General features: G+C 32.8%; 1 protein-coding gene and 1 long non-coding RNA gene across 2 annotated transcripts; one reads left to right on the top strand and one right to left on the bottom strand.

The window, feature by feature from the left end:
• The first annotated feature begins 657 nt into the window (after positions 1-657).
• Positions 658-9,219, top strand: LOC143079645 (cytochrome b-c1 complex subunit Rieske, mitochondrial-like). The gene is made up of 4 exons (XM_076255105.1): positions 658-918; positions 2,339-2,482; positions 7,306-7,608; positions 8,939-9,219. Exons 1-4 carry the CDS (start codon positions 720-722, stop codon positions 9,100-9,102), a joined length of 810 nt encoding a protein of 269 aa, XP_076111220.1. The 5' UTR covers positions 658-719; the 3' UTR covers positions 9,103-9,219.
• On the bottom strand, positions 4,477-6,725 carry LOC143079646 (uncharacterized). Its single transcript, XR_012979454.1, has 3 exons — positions 6,263-6,725; positions 5,448-5,515; positions 4,477-4,686 (listed from the first exon to the last, which is right to left on the bottom strand). It is a non-coding gene; the product is annotated as an uncharacterized LOC143079646 (long non-coding RNA).
• Positions 9,220-15,418: the final 6,199 nt, after the last annotated feature.

The raw sequence follows: 15,418 nt of genomic DNA, 5'->3' as shown, positions 1-15,418 counted from the left end.
GCAAACAACATCAAAGCTCTGTATGACAACATAAAACTGCTCAGTAACGGGGAAATGCCAGAAAGGAAGTAGACCAGTCAAAAACAAAGAAGGGAAAACACTCGTCACACATGAAGAGCAAATGAAAAGATGGGTGGAGCATTTCAAGAATGTGCTAAACCAGGATCCACCTGTAAATAAAGGTGACATTCCACCTTCGGAAGAGCTTTCGGCAGTGGACTGTAAAAGACCATCAGCTTCAGAAGAAATAAAGAAAGCAGACATTGAAACTTCAACTCAAATGCTGTATGAGCTGTTTGGAAAGATCTGGGAAGTAGAAGAGGATGGAATGGAAAGAAGGACACATGGTAAGGCTTTAATTGCAAAATGATTTCATATCATACATAGTAATTGTATAATCAGATTTAGATGTCACGGTTGCTGAATTGTTCATTCCCGGAATATGATGTTCCGGGACTATTTTGTTTTTTAATCCTCAGTCGGATTTATATTCATTTTACTCTACCCAAAAGCTCATGTCGTAAAATATATTTTGAATTTTTATTTATTATGTGTCTAAATAAGGTTGATTAATTACACTTAGATCTGAATAAAAATAAATACTATTATATAAGACACCAAAATAGATTTTTAGTTGTTAATTTTCGGATATATACGAGAGCAACTACCGGAATAAATTCTCTTCCGGTCACCTTGAATTTTGGACAAAATTTTGGGATATGTATTCCCTACCTAAATCCGCTGCTATGCCAGCAGTTTCACAAATGATAGGGAAAATAACAAGACCGATTCTACCTTCAGCTTCACTGGCACCAGAAGTTGTGTCATTAAAACCGTCCCAACACGATAAGAAATCGTCTTATACGTTACATAAGTTGGCACCGAAGTCTGCAGTCAAAATTTCAAGTAACTGGTGTAGTAAGTACATTGATCGTTGCACACACAATTCTGATATTTTTGTTTCTTTTTATATTTAATTTTTTGTTTAATTATAGAAATTGATGCTCTCACAAATACTATTTCAATACACCATGTACATAAGTCTGACATAACAATTCTAACATGCTGATAATCCGATAATGCGAGGCTTACAGTTTATTTAATAGCTGGCCCATAAATTATTCTCAGGCACTTGTCTATAAAAGAAATTAATTAACTTTAATATAATGCAAGGAACCTAACTAGTTTTATTGAGAAATGACTCACAGTTGTAAACTCCCGTTGTCATGGTTGTATATTGTCTTATTGATTCTGTGGACACAGGAAAGTGTGGAATCCGGGTCCGTTCGCGCCCATTCATGTTCTCACCCACTCATGTTCGCCCCCTTTCACTTTCGCACCCTACAAAAGGCTACATGTTCGCACCCAAAGTCCGTTCGCACCCTACATGTTCGCGCCCAATTTTAATTGGTTTTGGGTTTAATAACTTTGTAATCAAGTTTTGGCAAGTAGTAAATTCTTATAAGTATAATTGTTTTCGTTGTCTCAAAATAAAGTGACACAGCATTTTTTATTGTGTTGAATAAATCTTAATTATGTTTTGGACAGTGTATTGTTAAAAAAAATAATATTCCTTTTTAAATAAAGTAGGATTCTGTCAATGTTTTATTTTGTGTTGAATAACTCTTAATTATGTTTTGGTTAGTTTATTGCTATAACTTTGTTTCATTGACTTGTTTCAAAATGGAGTGAGATTCTGACTACTTTTTTCTTTGTGTGTTGAATAAATTTTATCATGTTTGATCATGTTTTGGTTATAATAGTGTATTGCTATATTTTATTGTTTCATTGTTTCAGATCAAAGGGACCAAGCTGTTAAAAACAATTATCTTTTGTGTTTTTCATTTAATTTAAAATCTTCAATCTTTTACTCATACCAAGCTATACATACATTCAGTATTTACACAAAAGCAATTAAAAACAAATATCATGATTTTCCAATTATTCAACTGAAATTTGAATTAAAATTGGGCGCGAACGTGTAGAGTGCGAACGGACCTTGGGTGCGAACGTGTAGGGTGCGAAAGTATATTGGGCGTGAACGGACCTGATACTGATAGTGTGGTTGTCTATCCCATTCAAACTTGTTTTGTCATATTGAAGAAATCTACGTTAAATTATTTACAAAATGTTTTTTTTTTATAAAAAAGTTTTGTTAGTACACCATACATGTCATAATGAATGAAAATGATTTTATTAATTAAAACAAAAAACATTTTTTCCATATGTAGCTAACAGACTCGTTCGTCTTCACAGGTTATACCTATAGTTAAAAACATAGAGAGACTTTTGGATTTTAAAGTGTGACAAACTTTAATATTGAACTTTATTTTTTCAGGACCACAACAAGTAAGGTATTCCCATACAGATATAAATTTTCCAGACTACTCATCATATAAAAGATCAGGTTCTAAAGATGTTAATGTATCTCAAGTACAATCAGAACCACAAAGGAAACTCTTTTCCTATTTGATGGTTGGAAGTGAGTAATGTTAAGTTAAGCAACCTTAAGCTCAGGTTCATGTGCATTAGTAATGCCATTCTTAAAGTGACACAGTTTTCTGAAAAAATATTTGATGTCACAATTACATGTATAAGTTATTATTGACAACATCAAAAGGTTATTTGTAGCTAGATCAGGAGCACTCAGAGCAAACATAGATAAATCATGTAAATACCTAAATACTTCTTACCATCTTTTGAATGAGGATGGTTTCCGCCAAGACAATGCATCTTTATATTAGATTACTCTAGTTCTTGTTATTTGGATTTGCAAGGAACCAGTGTCAAGTATCGGCATATATTCTGTTGCCTTTAAACTGTCATGTTTTTGTATTGCCATTTATAAATTATTAGATTGATTAATTGATTGATTTCTTAACATCCAATGCTAAACATTTCATGCAAACTCTAAATAAAATAAAGAATTTTTGATTTAAATTATATGAATCCACAGTATGCAAGAACATACAAATACAAAAAATTGGCTATAAATCTGTAGGCACAGCAAAAAATAATTCAATCTAAAACAATGTCTGTTATTTCCTCAATAGTAGGTTCAGCTGAATGATAAACCAACACGATTTGTGTGACCCATCCTCATTGGGATTTACAACTTGATTGAAAAAGTTTGAAATTTAGATTATTGGTACAAATGTACAATTGAATATTCCCCCCCCCCCCCCATTCATTTCAGTTTATGATAAGACATTATTATATGGAGGGAAGTAATATTTAGTTAATGGCAATGAGGCAACTATCTGGCAACACTATAAAACCTAGTTGAAGGGAACTTACGTTGTGGAATGGTCTTGGTAGATTATTACTATTAATGATCACTAGCCTGTGAGTTAAAACACTGTGAGTTTCCAATATCACCTGTAGCAGGGTGTGTACGAATCCACTCTTAATTGACAAGAATTGCCAAAAGAAGCTACCAAATTCCTTCCATCAAAAGTAGTTTTGTGTATTTTTTTAACTATCTAACATGTCTAATATGCATTTTCAGTTAAATATGTGTTGTTTTTTATTAACCGGATTTTTGTGACAAAAATGTCGGTTATTGATTTGGGGATGTACGGCGGTCGGGCGGGCGGTCGGTCGGGCGGGCGGGCGGGCGGGAATCAAATGTTGTCCGTGCATTAACTCATGAACCGTTCAACCAAAGCTTTTAAAATTTTAATATGTTGTTACTGACAACTAAATGAAGGTCAAGTTCAATAATGGCGATTTTGACTTTTACCGTTCAGGAGTTATGGTTCTTGAAAGATTGAATAATGGAGTTTCCAGTCGTGTCCCTGCATTTACGCATGAACTGTTCTACCTAAGCTTTCCAAATTTTTATATGTTGTTACTGATGAAAAAATGGAGATCAAGTCCAATAATGGCGATTTTGACTTTTACCGTTCAGGAGTTATGGTTCTTGAAAGATTGAAAAATGGAGTTTCCAGTCATGTCCGTGCATTTACGCATGAACTGTTCTAACTAAGCTTCCCAAATTTTAATATGTTGTTACTGATGACAAAATGGAGGTCAAGTTCAATAATGACGATTTTGACTTTTACCGTTCAGGAGTTATGGTTCTTGAAAGATTGAAAAATGGTGTTTCCAGTCGTGTTCGTGCATTTACGCATGAACTGGGTACAGATGCGCATTAGTTTTTCCATAGGCCGTAATGGTAACGTTTTCTTCTGTTGCTCAGTCCATATCGTTAACTTGGATATGTGTGATGGCTCGTTTCGAAGCTGAGACATTTTGACATATGTGGTTAAATTTTCGGGGTACGAAGTGAGATTACTTTTTCCGTAAATTAGCAAACCCCGAGTATCCTTTTGTGATGCGGCTCCTCATGGTAAATAATCCCATTTTTAACACAAAAAGTTCTTTGAAAATTTAATACTTTGAACACATTTAATAGCTCCATAGATTTTACACATTTATTCTGTGTTCCCCTACTTTCTAAATTAACTCAAATGGTTAAGCTCAGTCACTTGTTTATCATAGAAAAGTGTCAAATATCACTACACAGAGAATTTTTGTTTACACGTGACTTTTGAGTTCCTCATTTCAAGGCGCATTAGGGATCTTGTCCCATATTGAAATCCATACTTCTGATTTTTCCAAATATTTTTATGTGATCTTCATCGGTATAACATTCTGAATAAATCTGTGTATTTTTGTCCATTTCTGAAAAAAAATAAAGTTGTTTTAGCACTATAAGGCAATGACACTTTCGTCGCTATATTCATTTATTTTGAATACAATGAGTATGTATAAGTAATTTCTTCCAGAATACCTTCACTAGTCAAAACAAGGACAAAACTTCTGATTATAACCTCTTATTACAATACACAGACCCTGTTAAAGCATTCTACAAAATTTTCTTGTGCCTTAAAGTGCATTTTGACAGAGAAATTATGCAAAAATGAAGGTTGTATAAAAAAAACAACACCAAAATAATTATTCTTACTAGTGGAAATCTGGTATTTAATACTGTTAAAACCACTCTAAACTACTTGGAAATCATCCATATCATATAATTAGAGTACAATATAGTGCAAATTTTCAAAACTTGTCCTTTCACATAATTCTATTTGAGAAAAAAATGTTTTTTACATGTATTTCAGTGAAAACCTTTTATCAGTGAGAAATCCACAAGAGGTCTTAACGGAAACATTGTGACATCACATGTATAATGGCGTCATTAAATAACGACAGATCAAAGTAGTGCTAAATATAGTTTGCAGTGTTACATGAGAAACAGTTGCCGCAAGATTTAACTCGAAATATTGAGTCGTAACGATCTGTAACTAAGCCTTTTCATTTAATACCAAGACCATAGCAACAGTTTTCATATTAGCATATTTTTAACATACCGTCTGTAATTTCAATTGCATAAATATCATAAAAAACAATTTAGAGCTTGCCTAATAAAACAAAATGCTTACCAGTTATTCAGGACTTTTTAAAACCTCTAGTTTGCCATCTCAGGTTGAAAATAATGATACGTCTGGAACTGAAATAAGACAAAAAAAATACTCAGGCTTTGTTATCATTTGATTTAAATACATAAGTATTATTGAGAGAGAAAAATCTTATTCTTGAAAGTTTAATCACAAAGAAAGACAAATGCTTCTCCCTTGTGGCTTAGCCACCTTCATTTAAACCTTTTGTATTAGAAGCAATGGGTAGTAGCTAACTAGCTTAATAATTGAATAGGTGCAGAAATATTGTTTTCAAAAAAGTTTGACCCTCCCCCTTTTTCAGTGCTGAGAAATGACAATATCTTTTGTTTTGCTCATGTGCATTAAAAATAATAATTCATGATTTTCTTAAAGCATGTAAATGTTTTTTCTGTTTTTTATGCATATGATATCTACTGACCAGGGGTCAAATCATTGGTTAAAAGCACATGCGATGATGTATCTCACTTTACTCGTATGAAGTGTGTTATCTCCCTTGATTATCAGGTATTCCTGTAGACCAGAGTGATAATTACATAACAAAGACTATATTGTGTCATGTTTACTTACAATTTAATAATATTTAAAAGTTATTTCTTGCCTTTTCAATGTAGCAAACAAATTCCTTTCGAATCTCTCGGAAGTAAACAAAGTTATGATTGTGCCTAAAAAAAGTGTTCAGCCCCGTGCCAGTAATGTATTTTAAAAGCGAAAATTTCCTTGAGTTTTTGCTGATCTTTATCAATAATATTTATCTTAAACCATTTATGATAACTAGGTATAAATAAAAAAATACTAACCATCATTTTCGGTGGTGTACAGGTGAAATCATCCATAAATCAGTCCGACAACTTCTGGAATTGAGCTTCTAAATTGGGTACAGATGCGCATTAGTTTTTCCATAGGCCGTAATGGTAACGTTTTCTTCTGTTGCTCAGTCCATATCGTTAACTTGGATATGTGTGATGGCTCGTTTCGAAGCTGAGACATTTTGACATATGTGGTTAAATTTTCGGGGTACGAAGTGAGATTACTTTTTCCGTAAATTAGCAAACCCCGAGTATCCTTTTGTGATGCGGCTCCTCATGGTAAATAATCCCATTTTTAACACAAAAAGTTCTTTGAAAATTTAATACTTTGAACACATTTAATAGCTCCATAGATTTTACACATTTATTCTGTGTTCCCCTACTTTCTAAATTAACTCAAATGGTTAAGCTCAGTCACTTGTTTATCATAGAAAAGTGTCAAATATCACTACACAGAGAATTTTTGTTTACACGTGACTTTTGAGTTCCTCATTTCAAGGCGCATTAGGGATCTTGTCCCAACTGTTTTACCAAAGCTTCCCAAATTTTAATATGTTGTTACTGATGACAAAATAGAGGTCAAGTTCAATAATGACGATTTTGACTTTTACCGTTCAGGAGTTATGGTTCTTGAAAGATTGAAAAATGGTGTTTCCAGTCGTGTCCGTGCATTTTCTCATGAACCATTCAACCAAAGCTTTTGAAATTTTTATATGTTGTTACTGATGGCAAATTAGAGGTCAAGTTCAATAATGACGATTTTGACTTTTACCATTCAGGAGTTATGGTTCTTGAAAGATTGTGAAATGGCGTTTCCATTCACGTTGTTGCATTTACTCATGAACCATTCAATCTAAGCTTTTCAAATTTTAAGATGTTGATACTGATGACAAAATGGAGGTCAAATTTGATATTGACGATTTTCACTTTCACCATTCATCAGTAATGGTTCTTGTGATATTGCCAGGACACAAATAAATATTAATAAATCCGGTTTGCTGTCGTTGTGACAGCCTCTTGTTAATTTTTTACAGGTGGAGCACTTGCAGGTACATATGTGGCTAAATCCTTTGTACAAGATTTAATGGGAATAATAGATGTATCAGCTGATATTTTAGCCTTAGCCAAGGTTGAGGTAGATCTTGCCGATGTCCCTATCGGAGAGAATCTGACAGTAAAATGGCGAGGCAAACCAGTATTTATTAGGCATAGATCAGAAGAAGAAATCGCAACAGAAGCCGGTGTTGATTTAGCATCATTAAGAGATCCCCAACACGACTTGGATAGAACACAAAAGCCAGAATGGGCTGTGATGTTAGGAGTCTGCACACATTTAGGTAATTGTCACCTAAAATATACCGTTAATTTGCTTGCTTCATGTACTGTGGTACCATAGACTTGTATGTTCTTACAAATTGATATAGTTCTCTGAAACCTAGTTCATATTGGTACAAAGAATTTTAAGTTATATTTCTTATTACTCAAATTACTTTAAATTTGGTTTATATACACTAATGAGTTCCTACCGAAGGTTTGCCAATGATGGTTCTCTCCAGGCACTTCAGCTTCCTCCACCAATAAAAACTGACTGCCATAAAATAGCACACTAGTGTTGAAAATGGTGTTAACATCAAGCAATCTATCATTTATAAACTCCTCGGTAATAGATAGAAGAAAGATATGTTTTCTTATGTTTCTATATAGATATAGGAAGATGTGGTATGAGTGCCAATGAGAAAACTCTGCACAAGAGACCAAGTCACATTAAACCATTATAGGTTGAGGTACGGTTTCAACACGGACCCTAAGCTCACACTGAAGTTGACAGCAAGCTATTAAGGCCCCAAAAATTACTAGTGTAAAACCATTCAACTATGTACTTATGTTAACTTGAGTGTTCATTACATATACATCAATTTTATCATTCTTACACAATTGTCATGTCATAGACTAAAATGATTAATTGCAAATTGCAACCAAACAAATATGAAAAGATCCTTTCCTCACAATATATTGTTAAGATTCAATTTGAAAACATAAAAAAAAACAGTTTTATGAACATTTTGCAGTGATTTTACATTCAGCAGAGACATGTATTTACCTGAAAACTAAACACACTAGTATAATAAGTATAGACAAATTTTTCAAATGAGCACAAATTTACAAATCCGAGAAAGTGAAGTTAAGAAAACTATGTTCATTGGAAGGCACCAGCAAAATGCTAATCTGATTCAAATTTGATACAAATCCCTCTAGATGGACACTTTCAGTGGCACAACAAAATAACATTCAAGATTATTCTGCTCAACTATGTCATGTATGTCACTACATATAATGCTACCCATGTCCATCATTCTGTGTACACATTTATTTATATTCATTAGTGTATATGATGATTAACATATTCAGTTTTCACTGTTGAGGGATTCATTGGAAGGAACAGCATCCATACACATATTCACAATCATAGACATTTTGAAAGATGACATGCTAGACTTAACACAAATTTTATCAAATTCCATTGAACCGTCTGTAGACCGTACATATGTCCCAAATTTGTTTCGGTTCTCCAAATTTAGTTTGCCATAACCGTTGTTTATTATGAAATTATACACAATGCTTATTGTTTTATAAAAGACTATGAATTACTATTTGTTTATTTTTTAGGGTGTGTACCTGTTCCCATGGCTGGAGATTATAATGGTTATTTCTGTCCCTGTCACGGATCTCATTACGATTTATCTGGAAGAATAAGGAAAGGTCCAGCTCCATTGAACCTTGACATCCCTGACCATTCGTTTCCTGAAGGAACAATGCTGGTTATTGGTTAACCAAGGATTTTAAATAATAGAACAATGATTTTATTTATTTCGGTGAAAATATGTACAATGGTACCAGTGGATGATAGTTTATATGTTCACATATTGTAATGAAATTTGACAAGTTTTTATTAGCTTTTGAGTTTTGTTTTGCCTTTCACGAAAGACCTAGATATAACATTTCTGATAATACCTTCATATGTCATCCCAACTTTCATGTAAGTGAACAAACAATTTTTATGCAGCAAAATACACTTATATTATCAATGTGACTTAACCTTGGCATTAAAATCACCCTCTGGTCGTTGGGATAATAGATCTTAGAAAGTTTCAACCTAGCCCTATTTTTGTGTCTGTCCCAAGTTTGGGCCAACTGTAGCCTACTTCCAAATGTGGGATTTTCTCTCTGTGTTGAAGCCCCATTATTGGCCTCTGGCTGTTTTCTGCTCTTGGTTGGGTTGTTGTCTTTGACACATTCCTCATCTCCTTTCACAATTTTATCTGTTAAATTTATTCACATCACAGATTCTAGACTTTTAGACACTTCTCTTGTCAAAAACCCTGTATGGCCCTCTGGAAATTAGGATTATTATTCTTGCACAATGGGTAATGTGCTTCATTAACTTATTCCAAACATCTCCCTATATTCATACTGCAGGTCGACAATAATTGGTACATGATTTTTTTTTTGTGTGGTTTGGCCTTTGCTCATTGTTGAAGGCCTTATATATGGTGACCTATAGTTGTCAATTTCTGTGTCATTTGGTCTCTTGTGAATCATACCACATCTTTGTTTTTATATATGTGAAATTTTTGTAGCAAGACCTCATTTCAGTTGTCAGGTTAAATTCCAGGATTAATATTAAAAAAAAAAATGTGGTATGATTGGTATTGAGACAACTATCCACCAAATGACCTAGATAAAACGGTATATAAAATGGTTGTTTATATGGGCATATGTCAGTGTTACAGGGTTATGTGAGGTGATCTCTACCTCATTTTCAGGGTTCATTGATTGATGTAAAGTTTTTTATTGGTGTGAAAAAATAAAAAGATGTGGTGTGAATGCCAATGAAACAAATATTTACAAAGGTCAAGGATGTAAACAACTGGTCACAGACAGCAATAGTTTGGGAATTAAGGGCCAAAAAGGGCCCAAATAAGCATTTTCTTGGTTTTCGCACTATAACTTTAGTTTAAGTGAACAGAAATCTAAGAAATTTTGACACAAGGTTTATGAACACTAAAGGAAGGTTGGGATTGATTTTGGGAGTTTTGGTCCCAACAGTTTAGGAATAAGGGGCCCAAAGGACCCATATAAGCATTTTTTTGGTTTTCGCACAATAACTGTAGTACATGTATCAGTAAATAGAAATCTATGAAATTTAAACACAAGGTTTATGACCACAAAAGGAAGGATTGGATTGATTTTGGGAGTTTTGGTTCCAACAGTTTAGGAATTAGAGGCCGAAAAGGGGTCCAAAAAAGCATTTTTCTTGGTTTTCACACCATTACTTAAGTATAAGTAAATAGAAATCTATGAAATTTAAACACAAGGATTATGACCACAAAAGGAAGGTTGGGATTGATTTTGGGAGTTGAGGTCCCAACAGTTTAGGAATTAGAGGCCGAAAAAGGGCCCAAAATAAGCATTTTTCTTGGTTTTTGCACCATAACTTAAGTATAAGTTAATAGAAATCTTTGAAATTTAAACACAAGGTTTATGACCATAATTGGAAGGTTGGGATTGATTTTGGGAGTTTTGGTCCCAACAGTTTAGGAATAAGGGACCCAAAGGGTCCAAAAATAAAGTAAGTTTGATTTTAACAAAAATTGAATTCTTGGGCTTCTTTGATATGCTGAATCTAAACATGTACTTAGATTTTTTATTATTGGCCCAGTTTTCAAGTTGGTCCAAATTTGGGTCCAAAATTAAACTGTTTGATTTCAACAAAAATTGAATTCTTGGGTTTTTATGATATGCTAAATCTAAATATGTACTCATATTTTTTATTGTGGGCCCAGTTTTCAAGTTGGTCCAAATCGTGGTCCAAAATTAAACTTTGTTTGATTTCAACAAAAATTGAATCCTTGGGGTTCTTTGATATGCTGAATCTAAACATGTACTTATAATTTTTATTATGGGCCCAGTTTTCAAGCTGGTCCAAATCGTGGTAAAAAATTAAACTTTGTTTGATATCAACAAAAATTGAATCCTTGGTGTTCTTTGATATGCTGAATCTAAACCTGTATTTAGATTTTTGATTATAGGCCCAGTTTTCAAGTTGGTCCAAATTGCGTTCCAAAATTAAGCTTTGTTTGATTTCAACAAAAATTGTATATATGGGGTTCTTTGATATATGCTTAATCTAACCATGTATTTAGATTTTTGTTGTTTGGGCCCAGTTATCAGATTGGTCCACGTTGAGGTCTAAAGGGTCCAAAATTGAACTTTATTTGATTTCATCAAAAATTAAATTCTTGGGGTTCTTTGATATGCTGAATCTAACCATGTATTTAGATTTTGGATATTGGACCATAATAGGTAATGTCCAATTTAAAATTTAAAGATTTTAAGTTGAAGTTCTTAGACCACATTCATTATGTGTCAGAAACCTGTGTTGTGTCAACTATTTAATCACAATCCAAATTCAGAGCTGTATCAAGCTTGAATGTTGTGTTCATACTTGCCCCAATGTTCAGGGTTCGAACTCTGTCGTCGTATAAAGCTGTGCCCTGTTGAGCATCTGGTTGATTATTTGCCCAGTTTTCAAGTTGGTCCAAATCGGGGTCCAAAATTAAACTTTGTTTGATTTCAACAAAAATTGAATATATGGGTTTCTTCAATATGCTGAATCTAACCATTTAGATTTATGATATTTGGGCCCAGTTATCAAATTGGTCCACAGTGAGGTCTAAAGGGTCCAAAATTGAACTTTATTTGATTTCATCAAAAATTGAATTCTTGGGGTTCTTTGATATGATGAATCTAACTATGTATTTAGATTTTGGATATTGGAATACCACAAAGGGATGGTAAACATTGTCTTTGGAAGTTATGGCTCAAACCGTTAAGGAATAAGGTGCAAAAAAGGGGGGAAAAGGGTTTCCAGGTTAATGGACAATAAATACTTGAGTACAAAACATAATTTAAAAGCAGTGTAAGGTTGGTAATTGAAACTCATTTGAATATCTCACCTAAACTGCTTTTAAATTATGTATATTGGAAATTTGCCAAAAACTTTATTATTAATAAATTCCATTGGAAATTTGCCGACAACTTTAGTTTAATGAACTTCATTGGAAATTAGCCAATATAAAATGTTGCTGATGAAGTTTTTTTGTTTATCTCACCTAAACTGCTTTTAAATTATGTGTATTGGAAATTTGCCAATAACTTTAGTTTAATAAACTATAAGTGTATAAATCTCCCTGAAATTATATCACAAGTTTCCATACTTGGTTATGGGTGTAATGGCTCAAATCATTAAGCAATTAGGGGCAAAAAAGGGGGAAACAAGGGTTATTCTGGTTAAAGGACAATTTAAAAACAGTGTAAGGGAGGTAATGCAATTAAAATTTAAAGAATACTGTTATATATATGTTTGATTACTTGATTACCTCCCTTTCACTGCTTGTTTTCAAAAGTTTAAAGAAAATTCCAATTGCACAGTATTGTGCAATAGATTTGTAAGAACTTTGACCACATTTATATTGTGACAAAAACCTATATTATGTCAAAAACTTTATCACAATCTAAATTCAGACGTATCAAATTGAATCTTGTGACAAAATTTGTTCATGGTTCGACCACTGCGGTTGTATAAAGCTGCACCCTGCAGAGCACCTGGTTTTCTGTTGCCCTTCTTATGAATATTTAGTCAGTTATATCTATAAAGATATAAGAAGATGTGGTATGTGTGCCAATGAGACAATTCTCCATCCAAGTTTCAATTTGTAAAAGTAAAACATTAAAGGTCAAAGTCAGTCTTCAACTCAGAGCCTTGGCTCACACCAAACAGCAAGTTTTAAAGACCCCAAAAAAAGGCTAGTGTAAAACCATTCAAACAAGAAAACCGATAGTCTAATCTATACAAAAAAAGAAGAAATGAGAACCACTTATGAACCACATCAACAAATGACAATCACTGAACATCAGGTTCCTTGCTAACTAAGGACAGGTGCAAACAAATGCAGAAGGTTTAAACATTTAAATAGGTCCTCACCTGAAACAATAAGGTTACATCACAACAATATTTACATGTATTTGTATTCTTGGTGAAGTTATATAGAGATATAATTTCTTTGTCTCAAAAACTACAGAGTCAAAGTGAAACATAGCAAGTTTGCTGAAATTATAGCATGGTTTTTTTTTTATAAAACTAATTGACCTAAGTAAACCATGTATATATTGAAGGCTTTCCAAATTTTTTAATCTATCATTCATTTATGGCACTTTAAACCTGTTTGCCAGGCATTGATAATGACTTTGAAAGAAAAGGGAATTTAACCATGATCACAGATCCATCTTTTGATTAAGTTGTCCGGATATCTGATTGTGTTCACAGAAAAGAGAATAATAGGGAAAAAATGGAGAAAAAATGGCATGAAAAATTATCAACCCCCTCCCCCAAAATCAAGGTCCTCATATCTTTTGTATTCTATTCTGTTGAAAAATTCCATTGTAATAGCTTAAATTGAAACATTTTAGCGTCATTTTACTAAAAAGTTGGCACTTCATTTTTTGGTACTTGGCATAGAAACTGTATTTCAATACTGTTACAATGAAATTCAATTTAAAATTAGATGTCAGTGACTGATTATTTAGAATTATTTTTCACAAAGACAAAGACTGTTGAAATAATTTTGAAGAAAACTTTAAACTTTAACAACATTTGTTTCAATAATTTGGCAATGGAAGTGAATGTAGAATATTTAAAGATTCATATGAGTAATTTTTAACAAAGGTATTTTGACAATAATCTATTAATTTTTTTAACCAATTTAAAGAGATTATTTAAATGTTATGTCATTTGATATTCTGACCATACAGATTTATGTAATATAGATATAAGAGACTTTGTTTCAATTAAAGGGCCATTGACAGCCAAGGTTATTTTGTACTTAAAAAAAACACAATCTATTATCAATATATAATAATCAATTTAGATATAAATATGGAATGTGTCCATAGGGACACAGATGATGCCCCCGTTAGCATATATCGCTATAAAGGGACATAACTCAAGAACTTTAAAAGTGACACTTCCAAAAATTGAACTGAAACTGGGTTTTATGGTAAAATGCATATATAAATTTCATTACATTAAGTTGAGACAAAATCAAGTAAGAGAACGGAAACGAAAAAACTCAGCATTTTTTTTCATTTGTAAAGGTGCATATTAAACACTAGAAACGGTAATCAAAGTGCTTGTAAGAACTGAATGTTAAACATTGCTTTAATTTATCAGCAGGAAGTTAAATTGAGGTTGTATTTGATTCAACTACCATTTTGGACAAAGAAAGATAACTCAAATTTTCAAAGAAGACTTAAAAATATTTTCAGAAATGAAGGGTAAAAAATGCTTTAATTTATCAGTGGAAGGCAAAATTAAATATTGCATTGTATAAACCATAGATTGTAGTTGATTGAGCTATAATCATGGACAAAAGAAGATAACTCCAATTTAAACCAGGTGCTCTTCAGGGCTCAGCTTTATACAACTGCAGAGGTCGAACCCTGAATAGTTGGGGCAAGTATGGACACAACATTCAAGCTTGATACAGCTCTGAATTTGGATTGTGATTAAAAAGTTGACACAGCAAAGGTTTCTGACACAGAATGAATGTGGTCTAATGAACTTAAACAATTTTTGTTTTGCTTTTGAGCAATACACTATGCTGTTGAATATAAATCCCCTCAAAAAAAATATTTGAAGAAAAATTCTTTTTCATTTCTAAAATCTAAAATGAGAAAATTTTACAATGTCAGAGAGATCAATACAGTTAAACATAAGTTATTGTCCTGGAACTTCAAAAATGCTTGTTTTTTGCCCCTTTTTGGCCCTTAATAACTAGACTGTTTGCCCCATAACCCTTAAAATAAATCCCAACCTTCTTCTTAATGGTATGAACATTGTGGTAAAATTTCAGAGTAATTGAAATACTTTTACACAACTTATTATCCTGAAACTAGATAAATGTATGTTTTTGGCTCCTTCGGGCCCCTTATTATTTCTAAACCAATAGGACCATAACCTCTAAAATCAATTCCAACCTTCCTTTTGTGGTTATATAACATTGTGTTAAAATTTTATTGATTTCCATT

This window comes from Mytilus galloprovincialis, chromosome 6 (genome assembly GCF_965363235.1).
Source record: "Mytilus galloprovincialis chromosome 6, xbMytGall1.hap1.1, whole genome shotgun sequence".
In the NCBI taxonomy this organism is placed as follows: Eukaryota; Metazoa; Mollusca; class Bivalvia; order Mytilida; family Mytilidae; genus Mytilus; species Mytilus galloprovincialis.
Note: the sequence above shows the minus strand (reverse complement) of the source record. Positions and strands in the feature narration are given on the sequence as shown.